Genomic DNA, 26226 nt, shown 5'->3' on the forward strand with positions numbered 1-26226 from the left:
TGAATGATGAGAGTAATCTCAATGAGATGTCGTAATCCATTTGTTTTTCTGCTTGGTTTGCATTGGTGCGTGCCATGTACGGCTCCAGAAAAGGCATTGACAAAGATTACCTCGAAGTCTGAAATTAAACACATAAACACGCGAGAGCATGCGAGTTCGTGGAGCCCCTTTCGAGCTAGTTTATCTGATCCTTTCCCGAGATGAGGATCCCAACAACCGAACGAGAGGCCAAGAACAGCAACGATGGCAGCATCAGCCGTATCGACTACAAAATCAAATGGTCATAATGTATAATTTTGTGTATGATGGATTGATAGGGATGCTTGCTTGCTGCCCACTAGCAGATGATTTGCACAAACTGTCATGTGCAGATAGTTATATAAGAAAAAAAAATTGAGCTAAGAAAATCCCGAGGTTTTCTGTAGCTATGACTATATAAAATGTTGTTTCATTAAAACAGCGATAATTTGTGATGAATGTACGTTTGCATAATTGATCTTTAATTGGTAAAGAATTAATATAAAAATGGACTTGTCCGTACGTATTTAATTACTGAGCAATACTTATTCTTTTAAAAACATGTAATCTTGGACATAGATCTTGTCAAACTTTTAAGATTTCCGAGTTTCGAGATATCGTTATTAACTATTCAGTTGTGAAAAATGCTTTCTGTGATACAAGGCCGTGACAATATATGATCTGTTATCTTATCGCCGCAAAATCTCCCTGACCGGAACTTGAAAGCTCAGCATATTTATACCAAGGATTCAAAATTGAACGGCAGGTATGGTATTTTATCTAATGACAAACTTGTACCCCATCGGTTTCGAAAAATAGTATACTAGAATCGGATGGGACATATCCCAGTATTATAAATCTGGACATAAGACATCCATTTGTTTTTAGATTACTATATTTTAGAGCGAAGGGAATACAAAATAAATGGTGTAGGTGCACAGCCCCTTTAATAAAAAAAAAGCACGGAAAGACTGAATGGCATACCCCAGTGCAATTATATCATATTTTAGTAAATATTAATACATTTATTTTCAACTTTTACAAATCAGAATGCATTTGTTTCTCCACTGTTATAAACTCTAATATAATGATGGCTTAATATACTGAATTGTTTTGAAATAAATAGTATGTAAAAGGTGGATTTATTTTGGAACGGAAGGAAGGATTACTGCCACTATTATATACAGGAGAATTCTCTGTAGACACTACACTCCATTACAGTACACAGTTGCAACAGTTCTCCGGTACTTCCTCCTGCTGACACTGCTCTTCAGTCTTCGCTGTGCATCATTTGCAGATCGTCTGTTCCATCTATCGAAGAACACGTACCATATGACTGCAGAATAAAAACATTATCTACTGGGCATGGAGGAACCCGTTTTTGCTGACCATTTCGCCTTCAGAAAAATCAGCACAATTATTATATATTTAAACTGGAGCTCATGTGATTTTTCTTTTTCAAGCTGAAAAAATCGTGTGAAGCTTCGTCCATCCCTAGATAAATTAAAAAATTTCTTGTGTTTTTTTATGGTGCTTTCGGATGATCTTCTCAACCAACGTGCCACATTTTCGCAGGAGGGAGAAATTCTTTTTTTTTGTCAACGGTCAACACTAACCACCAGCAACTGAAACTCTAATTTCGTCAAAAGATGAGGTCCTTTTTGCAAAAGAGAGTAGTAGCCACCAGAAGTATAAATTTTCGTATGCTTTTCCTGCCATTTCTGCCGCGCCATCTCTCTCTCTTGCGCCTTCTCCGACTCGGACTCCGACGAGCAGAAGCCGGCGGCGAGGTCTCCGGCGAGGGCGAGATGGGGTCGCTGATGTCCTGCATCTCCGGGCAGGCACCGTCGGCGTCGCCGCCGCCGGTGGCGAAGCGGCGGTCATCCGTGTCGTCGCGCCGCGGCGGCGGCGGCGGAGGCGCCAAGGCGGTGGCCATCGACGAGGAGGCGCTGGCGGCGGCGGCGGCGCTGGTGCTGGGGCAGAGGAGCTCGTTCGGCGGAGGCGGGGGTGGAGGCGGAGGCGCGTTCGAGCGGTCGGCGTCGGTGCGGTACGCGGCGAGGCGGCAGCAGCAGCAGCAGGGCCCGCCGCTGCCGAGGAGCTCCAGCACGCGCCCCCGCTCCCTCGCCGACCCGGAGCTCCACCCGCAGCAGCTTCTCGCCAAGGTATCTATCCCCTTCTCCTCTCTTGCGTCCCCGGGCTCGCATTGGCGTTGCGTGCGCGCGTGCGCCGCCGGGTGGAATTTTCGGCGCCGTACTCTTTTGACTTCTCCTGTTCTTCCCCCAATCTCGTCGTTGGGCGTACGGGAGCTTCGCGGTTGAAATCTCGCGTCTTCCTCGTGGCTCTGCGTACTCCTTTGGTTGCAGATTGCTCCTCCGCTTCTCATCTCCCCGATTCACTGTACTGAGTAGTACTGAACGGCTTAATTCGTCGATTTTTCTTCCTCTGATTTGGTTACCGTCTACCTGAATCGAGTCCGCTGCGTCCTTCCATCTCGCTCAGCTTGCTTCTATGGCGATTGGCAATTCGGAGTACCAACTGCCAAGTAATAGCAGTTGTGCTTCGCGGTGTGACACTGGCTGGCAAGTGGGGCCCACAAAGATGTAGGTCCCATGCGTCAGAGGGCCCAGGTTGCCGAAGTGAAATGAAATGAATGATCCATCGGATCAATTTGAGCAGGATGTGAAATGATTTCAGATAGTTACTACCTTTTCTTTGACTAGAGTTTCAGTTCTATCCTGGTTGGTGATGGCCTGCTGTTCCATCCAGAGAATCGCCTAATTCTTCGTAATGTGCATGTGGATGAAGTGGGATCAAAGAGAATTGCAATTATAATTTTCCTATCTACAAGAAAGATCTTTTAAGTATCTTTGGGACCCGATGAATCATTAGTCATGTGAACAGGTCGGACAACGACCTGACATTGATTTGGTAAAAGATTTAATAGCAAGCAGGAAATTTCAGTTGTGTGGGTGATAATAATACATATCTGGGTCTGTTTCAGAAGCCCTTTCATGGATAGAGGGCAGTTGAATTCGGTTGTTTTTTATTGTTTCCAGGGAATTTTTCTTGTCGCGTGCATTCATTTTTTGTAGAGTTTGGACAAAGGGTTAGCGGAACACCCAACCTGTGCAATGGTGGGGAATCCTGAATTTCTTTACTTCAAGTTGTTTTTAGTCCTGATACATTCGTGTTGTTCAGTTCTGTTGTTACCAGGATTGGCTTTGTCATAACTGGAAATGGCTGCTGGCGTGGAAAACTAAGCTATCGCGACTTTTATACCTGCATTAGTAACTAATAAGAAAATAAATTCCAAAGCTAATCTTGACTAGCAACTAGTAGTATGACTAGTAAGAACATACCAGCCTGCTAGGAAAGCACGGTTGACTGGGAAGTTTTTGTTTGATATTTTCAATGTCACCTGTCACTTGGTCAATTAGTTGATGAAGGCGTATGATGGCAGTACTTGTACGACGAATTAGCACCTTGTTTGACTGTTCATTGGTCTCATTGTTTTTCTAGCACTTGTGACTTGTGAGACCCAGAAAAATATCAATCCCGCAGTTTCGACTTCAGAAAACTGGAAGTGTACATACACATAATAATTAGTTTTGTCAGCTCTTGAGCTTTTGTGTTTGATGATTCTACTATTGATGGACATTTTTAAGTATGTTTTAACTTGGTTATCAGAACTCCATATTTTTGTTTTTAATCTCAGTTGCTGCTTGAGCAATACTGATGTTTCAATTTGTGTTTGTCCTGTTGCATAATGTTCAGTCTCTGTTACGTGCATGTAATCACTACCACACTAACCAAAGGAATGCTTCTGAAACAGGATTTGAACACTAAAGATCTTGAAACCAACATCATTGTTCTTGTTCATGGAGGAGGTTTTGGTGCTTGGTGTTGGTACAAGACTATAGCACTTCTTGAGGATAGTGGGTTCAGAGTCAATGCTATTGACTTAACAGGTTCCGGGATTCATTCGTATGATACAAACAAGATTAGCAGTCTCACGCAGTATGCTGAGCCGCTTACATCTTACCTTAAAAGCCTAGGTGACAACGAAAAGGTTTGCTCTCTTCCATGTATTGATTCATGATGAGTTTGCACCATTGAAATAAGTGAACTTCCATTTCGGAGTATTTTAGTAGGCTATTACTAAGTGCTGTTTTACCCGTAACCAATTTCTATTGTCTATGCTGAATACTCTTTATGTCTTGAGTTTCTGACATTGCACTACAGCTTAGATAGTAAAATATGCAAATAGGGGTCGTAGTTACTTAGATTTTAGGTGAAATCCTGGAGAGAGCCCTGCTGAAATGGTTGCTCATTTCTTGTATCTTTGAACTTTACACATAATGGTAAATATTAATGTCTCCAGAAGCTCATAAATTTATATTACCAATGTTTGAACATGCTAATTCTAAGGACTTGGGTGTTTCATACAGGTCTCTGTAGCACCCTTTAGCCTGTAATGGTACATTTTACTCTGTGGGGATCATAATTCATTAGAGAAGTTTTGACACTGATGCAATTAGTTTCATGGCTATGTTTCAGAGCTTTAGCATCACTAAGTAGGTCCAATTGTAGTAATTTGAAGCTGGCTACTGCCTCACTATACTTCAATGTCTTTCTCAAATCTGATGATGGATAGGACGTTTATCATTTCTAATGGCTGCCAGAATATTCCTGTGCTATTCTGTGCATATGCCTCATGTTTTCTTGCAATTGTTTGAAATATTTTTGTTGGCACTAATGCTGATATTCTAAAGCAGCATAGGATTATTCTTCGAATAGATTTTTAATGTATAGTTCGATAAACATCAGAGTCCCTGTAATAATATGCATTTTGATTCTTTTGTTATTACACAGGTGATTTTGGTTGGACATGATTTTGGTGGTGCTTGTATATCCTACGCAATGGAGATGTTTCCATCAAAAGTTGCGAAGGCTGTTTTCCTTTGTGCAGCAATGCTGAAAAATGGGCATAGTACTCTTGATATGTTTCAACAACAGGTTCATTTCTATCACAGCATCAACACAATTTTAAAGAGAAAAGGAATAGAGCCAAAGTCTTCTGCATTAAAATTTATTTGAATGACAATACACTAATGCCTGTTCATTCTACCCATACAACACAGATGGATACAAATGGTACACTCCAAAGGGCGCAGGAATTTGTATATTCCAATGGCAAGGAGCATCCTCCCACCGCTATCAACATAGAGAAGTCTTTACTGAAAGATTTGTTGTTCAACCAAAGCCCCTCTAAGGTAGGTCTTGTTCAACCATCCCGATCATATCATGAAATCCTAGTTTTTTCAGAATTGGGTTCTAACAGTACATCATTGTGTTCTTGATTCTTGAAGGATGTATCTTTGGCTTCAGTGTCCATGAGACCTATCCCCTTTGCTCCTGTGCTGGAGAAGCTGGTCCTAACAGAAGAGAAGTACGGATCGGTGCGGCGATTCTACGTCGAAACCACAGAAGACAATGCCATTCCACTTCATCTTCAGCAAGGTATGTGCGACATGAACCCGCCCGAGAAGGTTCTTCGGTTGAAAGGCTCGGATCATGCCCCATTCTTCTCCAAGCCACAAGCTCTGCACAAGACCCTTGTAGAGATAGCAACCATGCCACCAGTCAAGGCATCATGAGAGCTGGGGTTTCTCCCTTCAGGTTTCAAGGCTGGTGACTGGCTGATTGCCATTGTTGTGCAGTTGCTTCTTGTATGTAATATGTTGAGAATGGGGGTGTAATGCTTGAGCCAAGATGTTATGGCTTGGAGGTCGTTTATACAGGATGTTTGTCACAGAGGCTCACTGCGTAGCAGCAGAGTAGGGGAGCTCTGATTTTCTATACATGGTGAATCACATCCTCCCAGTGCAGACTGACCTGGAGAAATTGCTAAGATGAAAGATGACGTCGAGAAAATTGCTAGATGAAAGCTGATGAATTTCCTTTCATCCTTTGTTGTGTTGATCTTTGTCATCTGCTGTTACCATCAACAATTGATGCATGCATATACAATATAAGTAACTTTTCAAATTATATTAGCGGAAATCATGTTAAATCGGCATAAAGGTTGTGGGGCGGCTGATTGGCGTATCTGCACCGGATGTGGGTTTAAATAAACAGAGCTAGTTAGGTGGCACTGTAGCTCATGGACCACTTAAGATTTGACTCAAAGTTAGAAGAAGAGAAGAACAATAGTAGATATATTGCCTAACATGATTACATGATAAAAATACATAGTGAATCACCTTTTCTCTTCTAAATTCTAGCTACACCACTACCGAGCTATGAAGCTTGGCTTTGCATGCGTGGGCCTATTGGGTCTTATTGGCCTAATAGGTAAAGAACATTTTTTAAAGTATTTTCCAGTTAAGTGATTTAGAATAATTGAAGTTATCCAAAATTTGTGTTTCAAAAGTTATTTTTATAGATTTTTATTTTTTTTATTTCAATTTTTAGTCTGTTTGAAATACTTTCCAAATTCGAATAATTTATTGTAATAGAATTTTTCAACTTAAAGTTTCATTTTGAATTTTAAAAAAATCGAATACTTTTTTCTAAAGATCTAAAACTTTCAACTTAAAATTTTTAACTTCAAACCTAATTTTTTTTAAAATCTACCAAAAATTTGAAAGTTTTTTAACTCGAATTATGAAACTTTTTAGTCTAGATTTAAAACGTTCAACACCACATTTTTAAACTTTCAACTCAACTATTGTCCAATTAATAAGTTTAGCGCTAAGAGCGTCTCAGAGACATGCACGGGCCACGGGGTGCGCGACCTGCGCCCCTGGATGGTGCCTGGTAGGCTTTAGCACAATCCACCGGGTCCTCAAGAAAGATCCTGACCGTCCATTCTCATGCCCTACGATCGGATGTGCACGGCAGCCGTTAATTATGCTCTTATTTTCTTTTTCGTGGAAGTAGCAGTAAATTTAGAAATAAATTTAGGATCGAAATAACCGAAATTTCAAACATATTGGATATAAATAGTAGTTACATTCACTCAATAGTTGCCATTTGGTAGTAGATATTTTTTATTTTTGCTTTAGGACATTGATAGTTTTCTAGATATTACTTTGCCGAATAATGTATAATCTATGTATCTATACATATTGTAACAATATTATGTTTGTGTAAGTATTTTTTTATGCAACTCTATGGTCTATACATATAACAATTTTCATGTATTTGTACCCTATACTACTTAACATGTTAGCAGTGGTGGTGTCCATTCCCATACCACCCCTAGCGCTGAAATTTGGACCTCACATTCTATACTATTACACCATTTTTTAACTAGTCAGCTCCTATTTTATTATTGGCTCTATTCAAATTTTAAAATCACCTACTTGTTTAATAAAAATTATAGTGCTACTTGGATTAAATGAGTGCTTATTAATTGATTTATAAGGTAGAAACTCAATTTTTTTTTCCATTGTAACGCAGGCCCTCTAGGCTAGCTAGTCCAGTTAAACATTAATTTGAAGAGATATACAGTTGAGTGCTTGCTTTATGTATCTTTTGGAGGTACTACATACATGATTACATAAGTTGTTCAAAATAAACTGATAAGCAGATTGGCAATGGCAGAGCTTGAATTAACAGAAGGACAGGGGGTTCAATCTGATGTATTAATATGGGCCAATGTGGGTTGCGAATGCAGCTTTGCTTCAGATTAATTTTTATGAGGAAAATTGTAGTGTTTTGCTTCTCAAACCGCTCCTGTCTTCCACTTAGACTTGTAATTTCACTTCTGACTTTTTCGATGTTTCTCTGTACCAGTACCTGTGCGATCTAAACAATTGTGTCAGTATGTAGTGAGCAGCCTTAACAAAACTGTTATCACAGTGTGACACATTATAATTGTCTTCCTTTCCTGAGTATATGTGGTCTTTTGGTTTGAATGTAGAGGTCAGATTTAATTCATTTCTAAAGAAAATGTGGTCTTCTAGCAACAAGCTAGTTGAGAAAGATGGTGAATTAAAGCTAATTTTCAATCTCTCAAGAAAGTAAACCATATGATCATCCATAATTTCCTCTTAATACGATGATATAAATCTCCACTTAAGCTTCTAAATATACTATTAATTATTTATGAGTACTCATTTTTTGTTTCGGCCAATTCATAGCCGCTGCTACTCATTATTTATGAGAGTATATATAGCTAGCTTGCATCTAGTGATATGATCGAGCTAGCATTCGAGCCACAGCTCAAAACGAGGCCAAGATCATACGCGTCGCCGGATCATTCCCACACGTGTGAGAATTGAACCCAAAAAAAAAGAGTACGGTATTTGCTAGTGCAGCTAAAAGCTACGAATTGAATATGATATCGATATTGTGTAGAGTATGGACGATACATGGAATCTCATCTCATCTGATCATCATGATCTCCTGGATGAAAATACAATGTACATGAATAGAGAGAGGGCTTTTGGTTTTGGGTGGAGAAATGGAGCAACACTCCTTGACATTTGAGCCCCATCTTATAATACGAATTCAATGAAAAAAAAATGGAAAGGAGAATAGAGCCACGTGGCAACACCGACTTCGCGGAAGAGGCTCGACGAAACGATCTTGTGCATGCGCGTGCAGCGATCTAGGAACGCTCTTGCGTGCGTGAGTGCACGGGCCACCGGGTGTCCAGAAGTTTCTTCGTGAATATATCGATCGAGCAATTAGGCCCATGGACTATGGCTCAGCAGGCCGTGCGATGGCACAAGAACATGTTGGGTGATTTAGGCCTTGTTTAGTTTCTAAAACAAAAACTTTTCACCCATCACATCGAATGTTTGGAAATTTGTGTGGAGTATTAAATGTGAAAAAAAAACCCAATTACACAGTTTGCATGTAAATTGCGAGACAAATCTTTTAATCCTAATTGCACCATGATTTGACAATGTGGTGCTACAGTAAACATTTGCTAATGATGGATTAATTAGGCTTAATAAATTCGTCTCGCGGTTTCCTGACGGAATCTATAATTTGTTTAATTATTATACTACGTTTAATACTTCAAATGTGTGTCCGTATATTCGATGTGACAATCAAACCCAATTTTTTTCCCCAACTAAACAAGCCCTCAGAGAGACCAAACTTTACATGGATGAAATGAGATATTACGCATACATGTAGGATGTTCTATATGCAAACACCCGTTGCATGCTGATCGATGCATGAACTGGCACATTCAGTAGTCCATACTCCCTACTTTGTACGCACAGCTCCAATTAATTATCACTTTCCTCGTTCCGCATTATAAGATATTTATTAAGCCCATCAATCCCTCGTCTAGATTCCCTAATATCCATATGAATTTAAACACATATATGAAACACATACGTTGATCCATGTATATTTTTTTTTCAAAACCCAAAACGTATTATAGTATGAAACATAAATTTATTCAAAACCTAAAACATCTTATACACATAGATTGATGCATTTATGAATTTATTAAAACCCTAACAAAATAGAAATTTGTTCAAAACCCAAAAGATCTTCTATCCGATTGTTACCCCACCGGGCCCACGCCTAGGCTCACTAAACCATACGTGGCTTTTGCCATGCGCATGCGCTTTTCTAGTAATGTTAAAGTCCTAGCTTGACAGTATTTGACATCAGAAGAAATTGATGAACTGTGTTTCGAACTAGTTCCACCATTTACTCTTATAGCTTATTGTACGTAGCCAAAATTTAAATTTTTAAATTTATTTTTGGGTTTTGTTCCATCGTACTTTACTTTTTTTTTTCAACATTTGCTTTTAAACCACAAATAACACACTATAACATCGTGTATATATATATATGCCTCCTGATTAAAACCCGGAAATATGATTTTTGTATTTAAATGTGTCCTATTGATCTCCTATGCTAAATGAATCGTGTTTTAGGCTAGATATCTTTTAAGATGTTACTAATTTCTAATATTTAACCAAATTTTATCATAAATTCTAAATATTTATGACATAAGATAGAGTAGTTTGATATAGACAAGTCAAACCCACGTGGGATAAGTGAAAGACACATGAGTCAAGATAAACTGTGAAATCAATAAAGGGCCAAGTTTTACGTGATTATCAGAGATGATAGCGGGTTTTACTAGGTTAGGCATAGAGAAAAAAGAATTATACAATATATGTAACAGTTTTCAAAGATTCTTTTTATCAAAATTCATTTATTCTATTTAATTATATATATATTATCGCTACCCGTCAATAACACTGCTCATCGCAATAACCAAGCAGTTATCGCCGATAAAGTTACAACCCTAGTTAAGAGACAATTAGCCGTAGAATTTCACTCTCTTTTTGTCCACACCACTTCCATCAAACCTTAATTTGGCATCTCAATTGAAAAGTTAATAACCTCTCCCTTTTTTTCTGCATGCGATGCGTTGCTACATTGTACATATATACATCTATAGCAAGTTCAATTGGCCCGACCGTTACGTACGTAGAGATCGTAATAATTAACGCACAAAGACACAAAATGGAGGGTACAGTTAACCTATATATCCAGCATCCAAGCAGCTGGCTGGCCTGGCTATCAACCACAGCTGACACTAACAGCTAAGCTAGCTAAAAGCAGCCACCGGCGAACCGAAGGTTAACCGTACGTCGGCGTCGCGGTCTCGCGGAGAGCCCTGAGAATGTAGAGAAACCGATCACCGATGTATTATTTTCCTATTATGCACATACAATTTCAGTTCTTACTTGATTCAAAATTGTTTACTGCGGCTATGTTTTACGGTGGATAGATGTGATTACATTTTTTTTATATATTTGTTCTTTTGTTTTGAAAAAGAAAATCTTTTGCTTACTAAATTCTATAACTCTTTCGGTGGAAGGCGACGTACCATTGATAGCGAGACGTGTAGGAATTTCGTTAATCCTAATACATGTTGACCTTGTCTCTAAGATGTGGTTATAGGAGTATAAGGTCTGTATATATTCATAAGGGGTGAGTATGCTTTCGTATATGAGCATATGCATTTGTACTATGTTTTTTTTTAAAAAAAGTGGAACATTAATTCCTCGTGATCAAATGTGGGACATTGACTGACATATGGATTTAATAATTATTTACTTGTCCACAAATAACTTACCTTGTCATTTTTACTGGAGGTAGATGAACTCAAACCATTATTTATAAATAATCTTTTATAAATGTCGGTTCCGTACAAGCCATACGCTACAGTTTCACGTCTTAGGATATGTTAGCTTTTTTTGCATGCTTGACTTCACGTGAGGAAATGCATGAGTTTTATAAATGTATCGTACAAGTTATAGGTTATAACTGTTTATTGTTTTTGAAGCGGTTAAATTAAACCACGTAACGACTAAAGTAAGTTGCACAACTAAGATTTGCATGCACACAATTTGACTTGTTCCTTTAATGGTGATACATAAAAAAAAATCATCTGCCTTACCCATGATGAAAATAATTAAACCACATCTAAGAAAGAGTAGGGATTATAATGCTATGCAATTGAATTGGATTGTTCAAATTCTAAATCAAACTGTTCCACTTCTATCTACATGACCTCTTTGTATAAATTTTCTCATGGTGAAATAGTAGCAAGGTGGCTAAATTAACATAGGCTGCTAGGGAGGTCGAGTGAGGGGTATATAGAGAAAGGTCGAGGAGGAGGTAGATCATTGCGGTGGACGACATGGAGATGATCCCTTCTAAACTCTAAACTTGTTTCAATCCTATTCTATATAGTGAAAGTATCATCTTTTAAGGAATCGAAAGGTTGGTCTCTTAAAAAAAAGTTTAAGATACCACCACTTCATGAAATTTGACTGAATGATGTGCTCTATATCAAATATTTGCATATATATGTCCCAAATCAAGACCACATATGGTAAGTGAACAACACACGAGTAGTTCAAAACAACCACGGAGTCAGCGGAGGACCAACTTACACGTGATTATCAGATAGAAAAACGAGTTTTACTAGGTTTAGATAGAGTGAAAAATTTCTTTTACAATGAATCTCGACAGACAGTTAGTGGCGCAATGCACAATTTAAGAGACAATCAACAATAGAATTTCACACTCTTTTTTACCCACACCACTTCACTTCCATTATCGTAAAACCATGATTTGGCATCTCATCAACTAAAACGTTAACACCTCTCCCCTTTTCCCGGCGAACTGCTCGCCTGGCCGATGCATGCAACCCGTTGCTATACATTGTACAGTACATCTATAGCAAGCTAGCTTCCACTGCTCTGCCGTTTCAATTCGCCTGTAACGTCCAGACCGTAATAACGCACAAAGGCACAAAAATGAAGGCCAAATGGCCAATTAGCTAGCTGTCCTGGATTAGTAGCTGCCACAGTCCACAGCTAAGCAGCCACCGGCAAACCGAAGGTTAGCCGTCGGCGTCGCGTCTGGTACGATCGAGCCCTGAGAACGTGGAGAAACTGATGTGATTATTTCCTACTCCATGTATATGGACATATAATTTCAGTTCTTTCTTGATTCAAAAATTGTTTGGTGGTGTTGTGTTTTACGGTGTATAGAGGGTTACATATATTTATATTTGTATTTTCTTGTTTTGCAAAAAAAAAAAACTCCCTCCATCCCAAAATATAACAATTTTGGGGTGGATGGGACGTACCATAGTACTATGAATTTGGATATAACCCCTATCCAGATTCATAGTACTAGAATATGTCCCATCTACCCAGAAGTTGTTATATTTTGGGACGGGAGGAGTATTTCTTTGCTTATTAAATTATGGAATTCTTTCAATAGTAAACGATGTACGTACCCTCAAGAGGGAGATGCCTGTAGTGATTTTGTTGATTTCAAGATACGACAACTCACTCGGTCGAAGGTGCTTATAGAGGTAGGATTTGCATGCGTTAATAAAAGTGAGTGTGTCTGCATATATAAGCGTCTACATTAGTTACTATTTCAAAAAAAAAATTGAGACATTGACTGACACGTGGATTTACTTAATTATTTACTTGTTCACATATAATTTAGCTTGTCGGTTTTTCATCGGAGGTGGATTAACTTGTACCGTTATTTATTAAATAATCTTTATTTAGAATATGTTGGTTCCGTACACATATGGTTTAACATCTTACCAGATGCTTTACGTATACTTGATTTCTACGTGAGGAAATACATGAGTTTCATATCTTTATAATTAATGTATCGTACAAGTAGCATGTATGAACCGTTTAATGTTTTTGTGGCGGTTAAATTAAACCACATAACGACTAAAAGTAAGTTGCATTACTAAGATTCGCATGCACATAATTTGGCTTGTTCCTTTGATAGTAATACTTAAAAAAAACATTGATCGTCATCTGCCTTACTCATGTTGGAAATAACTAAATTACATCTAAAAAAGATAAGAGCGTTAAATACTATATAATTTAATTAGGCCATCCAAATCTAAATCAAACTGTTCCACTTCTATCTATATCTATATGACCTTTTTGAGGCAAGTTGTCGCATGGTGAAGATAGTAGCAAGGTGGCTAAATTTACATAGGTGGTCAGGGAGAAGGAGTTTGTCAACAATAGGGTATAGAGGAAGGTCGAGGAGTAGGTAGATTGTGGTAGAAGATATGGAGATGCTCCCTTCTAAACTAGTTTTAATCCTATTCTATATAGTAAAAATATCCTCTTTTAAGGAATTGAAAGGTTGATGTCCAATTCATAATATTTGATTGAATCATGTCCTATATATTAAACATTTATGATAAGATTTTTTTTAAAAAAAATACACAAGAAGAGCATCTTTGTATTAAGAGAAGTAAAGTTTATTTACAGATAAAACGAAAAATGTTTTACTACCTCTCTTCTAAAAAGACTTTATTTTCTTTTACCATGAATATACACAGTACTTAAAGAAACAACTCGTTTATTACCACAACACTCTACCATCAACCTTTGATTTGGCATCTCAAATAAAAAACGCTAACCTCTCCCCTTTCCCCGGGCGCCTCTTGGCCGCTGCATGCAACCCGTTGCTAGTACACTGTGTACTGCTCCATCTGTAGCAAGCTTTCACTGCTCTTCCGTTTCAATTTTGCCCGTTGCATCCGTCGAGACTGACCGTAATGACGCACAAAGCCAAATTAGCTAAGCTGTGTCCTGCCTAAGTAGAGTTACTACCACAGCTAAGCAAGCATCGATCACAGCCACCGGCGAAATGAACGGAATTAAGGTTGACATGCAGTCACCGGCGAGATGAGTATCCTGAGAACTTGGAACAAACCGATGCAAATCTCTCTGGCCCCAACTGACCATGGCCATGAATTCGTGCTCGATTCCGTGTCATTTTGCAGTAGCCACACAAGAGTTAATTCTTTCGGTTTTTATTCCAGCCTTTTTTTTGCTTTGGTTTTTGTACTAGCTAGCTAGTATTATGAGACTTTGCAAAGGCGCCATACTATGTGTATTGCAATTCAATGCAGTTTTTTTTCTGCTGCATTTATATTTCAGTTTTAATTTAGCGCCATATTTTGTTGCTTTCCTACGTAAAGCCTGGACGCAGTTAACACAGCAGCTAGCTTGCTAGCCTGTGACACAATAGGAACAGCTGGTAATTGTAACTGAAAATTTCTGTTTCAAAGAAGAAAAAAAAAAGGTATAACTGGAGAAAAAAAAGCCTGGACGATGGTTTTAATCTTGTTAGGTGTGACTTAATTACCGAATACACACCAAAGATTGAATGAACACTATTATGGAGATGGTTTTCTTCCTTAATTCGAAAATTGTTTGGTGCCGTCAATTAGTGAAATTGTGGACATGTTTTACGGTTGACAGAGGATTACATGTATTTATGTTTTATATTTTCTTGTTTCACAAAAGAATATATATTTCTTTGCTTACTGAATTGTGGAATATTTTCGGAAAAAAATATGGGACATTGAGTAATCGACGTGAATATCTAATTAATTATTTACTATCTCCGTGCACGAGTAACTTAGCTTGTCGGTTCTGACTGTGTCCTTTGGCTGTTAATTTTTTTAAAAAGCATTTCTCTTTTTTAATGTCGGTTCCGTACAAGCTATACACGTGGTTTCATGTCTTGGCGCTTTATCTTCGACTTCGACGTAACAAGTTGCATGAGTTTTGCGCGCGTTTAAATGTTATAGTACGTTTCATATTCGAACCGTTAACGGTTCTGAGGCAGTTAAATTAAACCACGTAACGACTAAAGCTGAGTTGCATGAGTAAGACCCCACGCGCACGTCATTTGCCTTGTTTATCTAGTGGTAATACCTAAAAGAACCGCCAATCAACCGCCTTACTCATGTTAAAAATAATTAAATTTTATCGAGGAAAGATGAAAGATAAGGGTGCTATGATACTTTATATACAATTTAATTAGACCGCAAATCCTAGATCGAGGTGACGCCACTCTATATCGTTCCACATCCGTCTATATGATATCTTTATATGTATGTCGTTCCACATTCTTATATACTCCCTTCCCTCTGGTTAGTTCCATTTTGAACTAACCAACATCAAATTTAAAAAAAACAGAGGTATCATGATATTTTTTAGGTTTAAGTTAGATTGAACGGCATGGAATTGAAATGTTGTTCTCTTAATTTTATTTTACACTATCACACCATTACAAATTCCAAACTCTTGTTCTAAACAGGCACCATCTTTTTCAGTTACATCTACACTAATTTCAATAGTAATGCCATTATTATGTAGTCCTATATTTAAGGAAGAAACTAATGATATATATGCAGATATTGTTAATAATGACCCTTTGATTACGCTATCATTACTGACAATGACATGTGGGGCCAGAGTGTCAGATAATTGGAGGTCCAAATTTTTGGAGTGGCAAAATGGTCTATTTAAAGCACCAGGTGTTTATTAGCTTCTCTCCACGTCTTCTTCCTCCCAAGAAAACTCCTCTCACTTCGCGAACGCTTCCCATGGCGCTCTCCTCCATGGCCGCGGCGCAAGAGAGCTCCCTCCTCCTCTTCCTCCTCCCGACGTCGGCCGCCTCCGTGTTCCCGCCGCTCATCTCCGTGGTCGTCCTCGCCGCGCTCCTCCTGTGGCTCTCGCCGGGTGGCCCCGCGTGGGCGCTGTCCCGTTGCCGTGGCACGCCGCCGCCGCCGGGCGTGGCGGGGGGCGCGGCCAGCGCGCTGTCCGGCCCTGCCGCGCACCGCGTGCTCGCCGGGATGTCGCGCGCCGTCGAGGGCGGCGCGGCGGTGATGTCGCTCTCCGTCGGCCTCACCCGCCTCGTCGTGGCGAGCCGGCCGGAGACGGCGAGGGAGATCCTCGTCAGCCCGGCGTTCGGCGACCGCCCCGTGAAGGACGCGGCGAGGCAGCTGCTGTTCCACCGCGCCATGGGGTTCGCCCCGTCGGGCGACGCGCACTGGCGCGGGCTCCGCCGCGCCTCCGCGGCGCACCTCTTCGGCCCGCGCCGCGTGGCCGGGTCCGCGCCCGAGCGCGAGGCCATCGGCGCCCGCATAGTCGGCGACATCGCCTCCCTCATGTCCCGCCGCGGCGAGGTCCCCCTCCGCCGCGTCCTTCACGCCGCGTCGCTCGACCACGTCATGGCGACCGTCTTCGGCAAGCGGCACGGCGACCTCTCGATCCAGGACGGCGAGCTCCTGGAGGAGATGGTCACCGAAGGGTACGACCTCCTCGGCAAGTTCAACTGGGCCGACCACCTGCCATTGCTCAGGTGGCTCGACCTCCAGGGCATCCGCCGCCGGTGCAACAGGCTAGTCCAGAAGGTGGAAGTGTTCGTCGGAAAGATCATACAGGAGCACAAGGCGAAGCGAGCTGCCGGAGGCGTCGCCGTCGCCGACGGCATCTTGGGCGACTTCGTCGACGTCCTCCTCGACCTCCAGGGAGAGGAGAAGATGTCAGACTCCGACATGATCGCTGTTCTTTGGGTAAGTCTCCTCGTCGTCGTCTTCGTCGTAAAGCTTGAGAAGGAAACGTCCATGGCGTTTTCATGGATTGGTTTCTTGTTTTTTTCTTCAGGAGATGATCTTTAGAGGGACGGACACGGTGGCGATCTTGATGGAGTGGGTGATGGCGAGGATGGTGATGCACCCGGAGATCCAGGCGAAGGCGCAGGCGGAGGTGGACGCCGCCGTGAGGGGACGCCGCGGCGGCGTCGCCGACGGCGACGTGGCAAGCCTCCCCTACATCCAGTCCATCGTGAAGGAGACGCTGCGCATGCACCCGCCGGGCCCTCTCCTGTCGTGGGCGCGCCTCGCCGTGCACGACGCGCGCGTCGGTGGCCACGCCGTCCCCGCCGGGACGACGGCGATGGTGAACATGTGGGCGATCGCCCACGACGCCGCCGTCTGGCCGGAGCCGGAGGCGTTCCGCCCGGAGCGCTTCTCGGAGGGGGAGGACGTCGGCGTGCTCGGCGGCGACCTCCGCCTCGCGCCGTTCGGCGCCGGCCGCCGCGTCTGCCCCGGCAGGATGCTGGCGCTCGCCACCGCCCACCTCTGGCTCGCCCAGCTGCTGCACGCCTTCGACTGGTCCCCCACCGCCGCCGGCGTCGACCTGTCCGAGCGCCTCGGCATGTCGCTGGAGATGGCGGCGCCGCTCGTGTGCAAGGCCGTGGCTAGGGCCTGAGCCCTAGCCGCCGCCGCCGCCATTATTGCCATTGATGTGGCTAGCGACGTTGTCGTGCTCGCATCCATACTCCTCCATAGGCAACTCGTCTAGCCAATGAAGAAAGCTACTATCTATCTATCTATCAAGCTAGCTGCTACTATCACAAACCGCATTTCGGCATCATCTTAAATTAGCTCTTAGGAGTGTAGGCGATTTTGGTTTCCCCCAAAAATTTGCTTTGCCAGTCTTTTGGTTTAAATCGAGGCATTAGTTGTGAAACATCATGAGAAGTTATTTAAATCTGAGGAATTTTGTTTGAACCTTTTCTGGTGTGCTAAATGGATCGTGCTTTGAGTATCTTATTATTCTGAATGTGTTATGTAGCTACACTCTCCTGAATCATGTGTTAACCATGCAATATTTCTCCAGTTGGCTGTCAGTTTATCAGCGTCTTGTGAATGCCGTTCATGAGAAATCTGACCATCTTCCAAATGGTTTCATCAGTTTGCTGTGATAATTAGGTTATGTTTCATGTCAGTATTATCTCTGCATTGTGTTTGTTTTATACAAGTATACTGCAACATATATAACCTTTGTACACCATGCTAGTACTGTGACATTTTCAGGTTGCATTTCTTTCCTTTTAAGACTATGAAAGATTGCGTCATGTAACAAACATTCTATTCTTTTAATATATTGACGTGCAATCCTTTTACGCGTTCGAGAAAAAAAAAAGACTATGAAAGATTAAGTTACTGAACTTCCACTAAGTATATGGCCATATGGTCTAACCTATCTCTACAGATCTGTTTTGTTTTGTCAAGTTGATATCCTTTTTTCTTTCTGAATGAAATCAAGATTATGTCCTTGGAACTGCATTTTGATGCTGATCTGCATTAGGCTAAATCTCTGAATCTAGAGCCATTGCATGCTCTTGCCTGTTGCCTAATTGTAGTGCTCCGAGCATCAGATTCATGTCAGCATCAAAACTTGCTTCTTATTTCTTATCGTCGACTCATCCTTGATCAATGTGGCCAACAAAGATTTGTGAGCGCTAAGTTGCATCCACGTGTTGATCATGCATATAAACGCAAATGGGTCATTTTCTGGAATCAAGAGGATTTGGCCAACTCGCTTTTCGTTGTCACAAGGTCTACTACTAGGGTCTCATCCAAAAGATTCAACCTAAGAAGATTTGATAGCAATGTGCTGTTGCTGTTATGTTAAGATTGTTAGGATCACAATCTGTTTACAGCATTACATCCTGACAGCCATTCTCAGTGGGACTGGAAGTACAAAACGTGGTGTTCAGAACAGTAATTTTCAAGGTAGAGATTGCTGATATATATGAGAATAATTTCTTGGCTATCATATTAATGTTACCAACACAAGGTTTGTACCTTAATCTTCATAGATTTTTCATGGTGACTCGCTCATGCTAGTCATGACTTGATGAATATGCAAGGAGCAGTCTTCAGGGATGTTACTGTCAGACAGGGCCAGGCATCTGAAGACCATCTGTCTAAGTGACAGGAAGTCTTCAGGCTTCAGAGAACAGTCAAGATTCACTTAATTAAGATGGCCTGTGGCTGATCTAGGTAGTCATTAGTCAACCAAATTTCTTCATGTTCCTTTTCTTTTCCTTCCTATCTTACACTAACATAGTAACATCCAGACAGTCACGTATCCTCCTCCTTTGTGTTATGGTGAGACTAACTGTGTTCTGGAAGGTGTGAAATCACTCACCAAAATGGCTGAAGAATTGAGAATTCAGAAGCCATGGCAGAAGTGATCATGTGCATGATGAATTGATGATAATATATCAGGGGGCCCTCATCTGGTCATCTCACCTGCCTCTCTCTTTTCTCTTTTTCTGAGACCCAAATCTTGCATAAGACTTCTGTGATTAGACAGGAATCTTGTATCCTTTCCCCCTATGGAAAGAAGCCTCCATTTTGTGATATATGGCTCACATTTTTATTCCTGATCAGGGGCAAGATCACAAAAAGGTGCTTCACTGTTGACCCATCACTACCACTTTTGTGGATTTGCTTGATGGCGTGATGCATAATTTCTCCATAGTCAAAAGTCAAGGATATTTTGATAGTGGTTGAGAAAGTACCGTGAGGTAAAAGTACCTTATGCTATATCACAAGTCTATAACACCGGAAACATATAGGATGAGTTTTTTTCTTAACTTTCCCAACTCACATCTCTCGTGTTACCCGTGTACGTATTTTAAACTGCTAAACGATATATTTTTTGCAAAAGTTTTCTATACGAAAGTTGCTTTAAAAAATCATATTAATCCATTTTTCAAAAAAAAGCTAATACTTCATTAATCATACGTTAATGAGTTGCTCCATTTTACGTGCACCAAGGATTAGTTCCCAACTGTGTATGCCGAACACAGCCATAGTTCTCAAGACACGTAAAAAACATAATAAACATAATAACTTTTTTGAGAATCTCTACCTTCTTGAATAATCTAAATTATTGCCTATAATTCAGCAGCCAAACGCTAAAAAACTTAGCCTTTTCAGATCCTCAGAAGTTTGCTACTCACCATCTACTTCATACAATCTTGAGCTCTCTTAAACAGGGCCTCAAGGATAATTTTGCCTCCAAAGCCTCAAAAAGATACCGAAATCCTCCTCATGGCGACCTTCTGTCAACTCTTGGAACAGAGAAAATGGTCAGGTCGTTTGTCACACGATCAAACAAAGTAGAGAGAAAGAAAAAAGAAGGAAAGAAAGGATGGGATTGGGTTGTTTTTCCCCTGGACAGAAAAAGAACAGGGCCCAGCCCAACTACCACGACGGCACGACCTGAATTTGTGGTTAGCTGTAGATGTTTTCATGGCACACCTTCCACGTGCAAACTTCTCTCTCTCTCTCTCTCTCTCTCTCTCTCTCTCTATATATATATATATATATATATATATATATATATGTATATACATACATATATGTATGTATATATATACATATATGTATATATATATATATGTGTATATATATATATAAGAGAGAGAGAGAGAGAGAGAGTGAGTGTTTGCCACCAGCAGCTTAGTGTAATTATATGCTCGAATAATAAACTGAGTGGAGCAATATGCAACAGTAAAAATGAATAAGAACAAGTGGTTGGTGCTATGTAACACAGTACTAGTGTTCTTTGGTTGAAGATTGAAGGAAGATTTAGCTCACTTTTCATGTGCATATTTTCCAAACTATTAAACGGTCTTTTCTAAAAAATATTTATATATAAAGTCGCTTTAATAAAACCATACAAGTCCATTTTTCAAATCTAAAATGATTAATACTTCATTAATCGTATATTAATGGCTAATCTCGTTTTGCGTATCTCTCCAATCTTTTTATTTCCTTTCAAACACTACGTCAACTTGTATTTTGTTTTTCCTTATTTAGATGGATAAACATGTACTATATACTACAATCCCCTGTTGTCAACTGGTTTCATTTGATCATTGGAGGACAATGTAAAGAAAGTACTACTTTCTTCAGTCATCTTGATTTATCTTCGGGATAGCTAATTTTAGGGGGGGGGGGGGGGTTGGAGAAAATTCAAAGGAAATTTTATAATTCTTAGGAATATTTTCTTATTAGCTCCTTTGGAGAAAAGGAATATGATTGACAAATATCACATGAATTTAGTTCTGATGCCTCAGTTCTACAGGAATATAAGTATAAACTTAGACCTCATATTTTTATTTTTCTTTGAGAAGTCCGATGCATTCCCTCCCCTTTTCTCTCTAGTATTTTTCCTCAAAATAACTTCCTCCAAAATCCCTTTGAAATTCCAATGTTTTATTTCCTACGGACAATCCAAATGTATAAACTCTTGAATTCGCATGTTTTAAAATCACTTAGGAATCCAAAGTATATATATGACATGATATTCATACATTCTTTTTCTATTTATGCGTTTTAAAAATACTATATTCCAAAGAGAAACCCTTAGCTCTCCCGACGTCAAATAAGAGTGACCGTTCTCGCATTCACTCCATTGCACCACTTCATGCCGCAAAATGTTTCCATTTGAAATTATTGTTTATTTATACATACGACCCACGCCTGACTCAACTATTGCATAGACACTACTGTTATTTTCCTAGGCCCACATAGAGATAAACTCAGTGCAAGGATTAGTGGATAGAGATGCGATCGAATGTTAGTCGTACGTCATGGTCGTATATAGTAGGCCGTCATGACATTAGTGGATCGTATGGCAGCCTCAATGTATATTTTTTCTATGAAAGCTGTCCTCTTTGGGAGCCCGATGTGAAGGAAAAAATATCATGCTAGCTTTCTTTCTGACCCATTCCTCTCCCTCCTACTCCACTCCCCTAGCTTGTGTCGCATGAGGTGGAGCTCATTTGGTTGGCAAGGGAGACGTCGACCGGACTTTGTCCTCGGAACTAGGATTCTCTTTTTCACTAATATGTGAACCCGATAAACCCTAGACCCACGTGCTAGTGACAAAAAAAACATGGCAACTTTAAAGGTAGAGGATCTCAATCTTTGATGAGCTTCCTTCTCATCCTCTATTGTCACTAGAGCTCATTTGGTTGGGACGATGCCATCCATTAGATTTGGTGACATCCCGAGGGACAAAAGCGGTTAGGGGGTAGGGAGGTCAGACACTAGAGATGGTACGGGGCAATGGCGTGGTGGCTAGCGTCAGGGAAAATAATATGAAGACAACACCGTACGATGACATTTACCTTGAGCCCTCAGATTTAAGGCTGCGTGGATTTCCTCGGGAGGACATCGTCACCTCATCACCGGGAGCATACAAGAGAGAAGAGTGGATATGCGCGTTGTGAATTTTCGATGTTTCAGGCAGCACATACGGATGTTTCTCGTATTTCGATCAAAATGTTAAAGTGGGGATTTTTTTTTTTTGTGTGCCACAGTTCCTCAGCAAGACAAGCGCACGGCTTCACCCACTCACCTACTACCTCTGCGTTGTTTCGCCCCGTCTGCTAGCGCGGCGGGTCGTTGTCTTCTTCATCAACAGGAGGCGGCAAGTAGCCAACTAGCCAAGTAGGAGGCATCCCCATAGTCGCGCAACCTTACCTCCGGATCTTCGTATTATATTGTTTTATATTGTTTCTTCTTCTTCTTCTTCTTCTTCTTGTTTGTGTAGCAAGTAGCAACGGAGTCTCAGATCAGATTAGCCGCCACAGTGGAGGGGAGACCATGGACGAGGCCGCCGCCGGCCAACGCGCCAGTCCTCTTCTTGCCAAGGTACGGCGAATCGCGGAAACTGCTAATCCCCGCAGGCGCCTATCCTGACCTTTTCCTCTTGTATATATGTGTGTTTCTTGCTTTGCTGCCTTATGGGGTTTCAGGGGAAGCAGAATAGTATGATGCAAAGATTGTGGCTTTACCGATCAAGATTTGGTTTTTACTACAGTTGGGTGTGGGGATGTGAGCTGGAGTAAATTTTGTTGTTGTTGTTTTTTTTTTTTAAAGAAGAAAATGCAAATCGTAGTCCGAAATTGAGAAAAGAAAAATGCGATGACTGATAACTGCTACCTGGATACTGATCTTTGATGTTGATAAGGATTATGAAACCCCGAAGATGTCTAGTGCGTATTTCATTCCGTCGGTGGATTTGGTCAAAGAATGTTGAGTTTTAGATTGTTGTACCTTGTTTTGGAACGCGAAATTTTGCAGATCGAATAAGCTGTTTTCGATCTACTCAATCACATTGCGGTGTTTATGCTGACGTCTGGCCTTCTGTCAGAATGATGGATCAAGCTATGGTGAAGAATCACAGAGTTTATTGGAAGAACAGGAGCCACAGGTTAAAACTAAACAATCTGGCTGGAGAGCACCATCAATCATTCTGGGTGAGCCTTGTTATATAAGCATACCCTTCTTCTCGTAAAATCAAAATCTTCTCTCCATCGAAAACTGTGTGAAAACCAATTCATATATAGAGGGATTGGAGCACCCATCGGTGCATCACTATATAAACATTCTTTACCATGATGCCACAACTAATGCTCACAAATCATGCAGGACTTGAATGCTTGGAGAGCATGGCTTTCAATGGCATTGCCACAAATCTAGTTGTGTATATTCGCTCAGTTCTCCATGGTGGCATCGCTTCCAGTGCTTCAACTTCTTCTCTTTGGTACGGTACTAGTTTCTTTGTGCCTATACTTGGAGCAACCATTGCAGATACTTACTGGGGAAACTATAAGACAGTCTTGATCTCCTTTATCATGTATTTACTTGTAAGATCAGTTTTCCTGCTCAACTGCTCAATCTTATTCACATTTCATTGAACAATTGAACTACTCCAGAGTCAAGATGATGCATTTTTGTTGTAGAAAGGTCATAATGAAATACCGATGCACATTTCAGGGTACGGTATTCATTACTGTTGGAGCTTTTCTGCCTTCTGCTCCAGCCTTATGCAACACGGAATCATGCTCATCAATGAATGGGACTCAACATCTAGTATACTTCTCAGGCCTGTATCTCACTGCTATTGGTTGTGGCGGAGTAAGGTCTGCGTTGCTTCCGCTTGGTGCAGATCAATTCAACAACGATAGCAGTTTAGATATACAAAAGAGAAGGAATTTCTTCAGTTTATTCTACATTTGTGTTATCTTTGGTGTGATTACTTCTGGCACCATCGTAGTATGGATTCAGGAAAATGTGAGCTGGGCTATAGGATATGGTGTTGCCACTGCATGCATAGCTCTTGCTCTGATAGGCTTTTTGGTGGGAACACCAATATTTCGGCGACATGAGCCCCATGGTTCTCCAGTAAGGAGTGTTTTCCAGGTCATTGTTGCCTCTTTTAGGAACTTGGCTTTGGAGCTTCCTGCTGATAGCTCTCTTCTTTATGAGGTCAGGAGAAAGAACACACAGAAGAGTGAACCAAAGTTGGCTCACACTGATGATTTCAGGTACTAATCTTTCTTTACAGTATATAATTGAGTCTGAGAAACGTATGACATTTCCCTTTTACTATCATGCTGTTTCAGCACCAGTTGATTTTATCATGTACATATTTTTCTCAGCTGTTAATTACTCGACAATTTCTGAACAAAAAACCTGACATCATAACTCATTGATGATCACTCCTCTGGTTGTGTAGCTCATGCAGCTTATGCAGACAAAATAGGAACAGAAAAGTATTTAAAGCATGAAATAATAAACTGTAATAATTATTTGTTCAGAATCGAGTGTAATTTTAACGGTGTCCCCCTATACTTGAAGTTGGTTTAATTCCTTAGATAATCAACTTGCTAATCCTAGCTTTTGCCTCAGATTCTTAGACAAGGCTGCCATTATGTCTGATCTGAGCTTGGACCAAGACAGTTGCACAAGTCCATGGAGGATCTGTACTGTAACTCAAGTCGAGGAATTGAAAATACTAATCCGTTTACTTCCAATATGGGCAACCGGGATATTCTTTTGTGTTGGGATCTCTCAAATGCACACCACCTTCATTCAGCAGGGGACTGTGATGAACACCAAGATTGGCTCACTCTCCATTCCAGCAGCTTCCCTGTATTCATTTGAAGTGATATGCGTGACATTCTGGGTTTTCCTGGTGAACAAAGTCATCATACCAGTGACCAGAGCATGCTTTGCAAACGGGGCGGAAATGACGCAGCTGCAGAGGATCGGCATCGGGCGATTCCTGATGATATTCGCCATGGCGATCGCCGCATTTCTAGAGATGAAGAGGCTAGAGAGCGTCCAGGGGGGCGATCAGCCGCTGAGCATCGCGTGGCAGCTCCCGCAGTACTTCATCATCGCTGGGGCGGAGTGCTTCACCATCATCACTCAGCTGGAGTTCTTCCACGGTCAGGCGCCGGACTCCATGAAGAGCATGCTGACGGCATTCGCGCTGCTCACCACCGCCCTCGGCAACTACTTCAGCTCGGCGATCATCACCCTCATCGCGAGGGTGACCGGGACATGGCATAGCCCTGGATGGATACCAGATGATCTGAACAAAGGGCACCTTGACTACTACTACTGGTGTCTCGCAGCCATCTCAGCTGTAAATTTCGTTGTTTACATCTATTTTGCCAGTAAATACAAGTTGAAGAAGGCTGTCATCCAAGTCTAAAGTTTTTGTAAAGTTACCAATTGCCACCACGTGAAGTGTTTATAGATTGTATATGTTAAATTATACTCCAGTTAGGTTTTAGAAGGACCATTATATCCCAAAATAGCTTCAGGTTGATCTGAGGAAGCTACCCGTATCGGCAAATGTACTTAATTCAATTTGTCAAAAGAATTATGTATCCCTAATGTTATAATTTCACAATGAGTAGTAGAATGATAGTTTTACTTGTGCATGGAAGTGAGTTTGAAATGGAAATGTTGAACATTTGTTCTTTTGGATCTGTTGTATTTAGATTATTCCTATGTACATGACAGCATATTTGCATTATGCATTATGAATATTTACGTGACAGTATATTTAGGAGGAGATTGGAAGATTAGCTTTGTTTTTAGCATGTTCTGCCTGCCAATAGTTGATGAGAAAATCAACAATTTCATAGTTCCTTTTTTTTTCCCTAAAACAGTTTGATTGATCTATGGAAAAA

At 40.9% G+C, this 26226-nt stretch overlaps 3 protein-coding genes across 5 annotated transcripts; all 3 read left to right on the plus strand.

Annotated features, from left to right (window-relative positions):
- Positions 1–1754: 1754 nt before the first annotated feature.
- On the plus strand, positions 1755–6086 carry LOC127778585 (putative methylesterase 11, chloroplastic). Its single transcript, XM_052305203.1, has 5 exons — positions 1755–2180; positions 3851–4087; positions 4891–5034; positions 5160–5291; positions 5388–6086. Exons 1-5 carry the CDS (start codon positions 1827–1829, stop codon positions 5673–5675), a joined length of 1155 nt encoding a protein of 384 aa, XP_052161163.1. The 5' UTR covers positions 1755–1826; the 3' UTR covers positions 5676–6086.
- Positions 6087–15877: 9791 nt separating this feature from the next.
- LOC127780501 (cytochrome P450 78A5-like) lies at positions 15878–17974 on the plus strand. Its single transcript, XM_052307422.1, has 2 exons — positions 15878–16939; positions 17031–17974. Exons 1-2 carry the CDS (start codon positions 15878–15880, stop codon positions 17634–17636), a joined length of 1668 nt encoding a protein of 555 aa, XP_052163382.1. The 3' UTR covers positions 17637–17974.
- Positions 17975–22445: 4471 nt separating this feature from the next.
- Positions 22446–25974, plus strand: LOC127780780 (protein NRT1/ PTR FAMILY 8.3-like). Of its 3 annotated transcripts, XM_052307750.1 has the most exons (6): positions 22446–22684; positions 22788–22888; positions 23391–23496; positions 23669–23886; positions 24017–24567; positions 24932–25974. In XM_052307750.1, exons 2-6 carry the CDS (start codon positions 22841–22843, stop codon positions 25740–25742), a joined length of 1734 nt encoding a protein of 577 aa, XP_052163710.1. In that variant the 5' UTR covers positions 22446–22684; positions 22788–22840; the 3' UTR covers positions 25743–25974. The 3 variants fall into 3 exon arrangements, with proteins under 3 accessions (XP_052163710.1, XP_052163709.1, XP_052163711.1); XM_052307749.1 differs by having other exon boundaries at positions 22446–22888; XM_052307751.1 differs by lacking the exons at positions 22446–22684; positions 22788–22888 and having other exon boundaries at positions 23485–23496; positions 23669–23783.
- Positions 25975–26226: the final 252 nt, after the last annotated feature.

Source organism: Oryza glaberrima, chromosome 7, assembly GCF_000147395.1.
Source record: "Oryza glaberrima chromosome 7, OglaRS2, whole genome shotgun sequence".
NCBI lineage: Eukaryota > Viridiplantae > Streptophyta > Magnoliopsida > Poales > Poaceae > Oryza > Oryza glaberrima.

Coding starts and splice junctions, on each gene's coding strand:
- LOC127778585 (XM_052305203.1), top strand. CDS start 1,827: ATGGGGTCGCTGATGTCCTGCATCTCCGGGCAGGCACCGTCGGCGTCG. Junction 5,035..5,159: donor TTGATATGTTTCAACAACAG/GTTCATTTCTAT, acceptor CATACAACACAG/ATGGATACAAATGGTACACT. Junction 5,292..5,387: donor TCAACCAAAGCCCCTCTAAG/GTAGGTCTTGTT, acceptor TGATTCTTGAAG/GATGTATCTTTGGCTTCAGT.
- LOC127780501 (XM_052307422.1), top strand. CDS start 15,878: ATGGTCTATTTAAAGCACCAGGTGTTTATTAGCTTCTCTCCACGTCTT. Junction 16,940..17,030: donor ACATGATCGCTGTTCTTTGG/GTAAGTCTCCTC, acceptor TTTTTTCTTCAG/GAGATGATCTTTAGAGGGAC.
- LOC127780780 (XM_052307749.1), top strand. CDS start 22,841: ATGGACGAGGCCGCCGCCGGCCAACGCGCCAGTCCTCTTCTTGCCAAG. Junction 23,497..23,668: donor AGCACCATCAATCATTCTGG/GTGAGCCTTGTT, acceptor CAAATCATGCAG/GACTTGAATGCTTGGAGAGC. Junction 23,887..24,016: donor CCTTTATCATGTATTTACTT/GTAAGATCAGTT, acceptor TGCACATTTCAG/GGTACGGTATTCATTACTGT.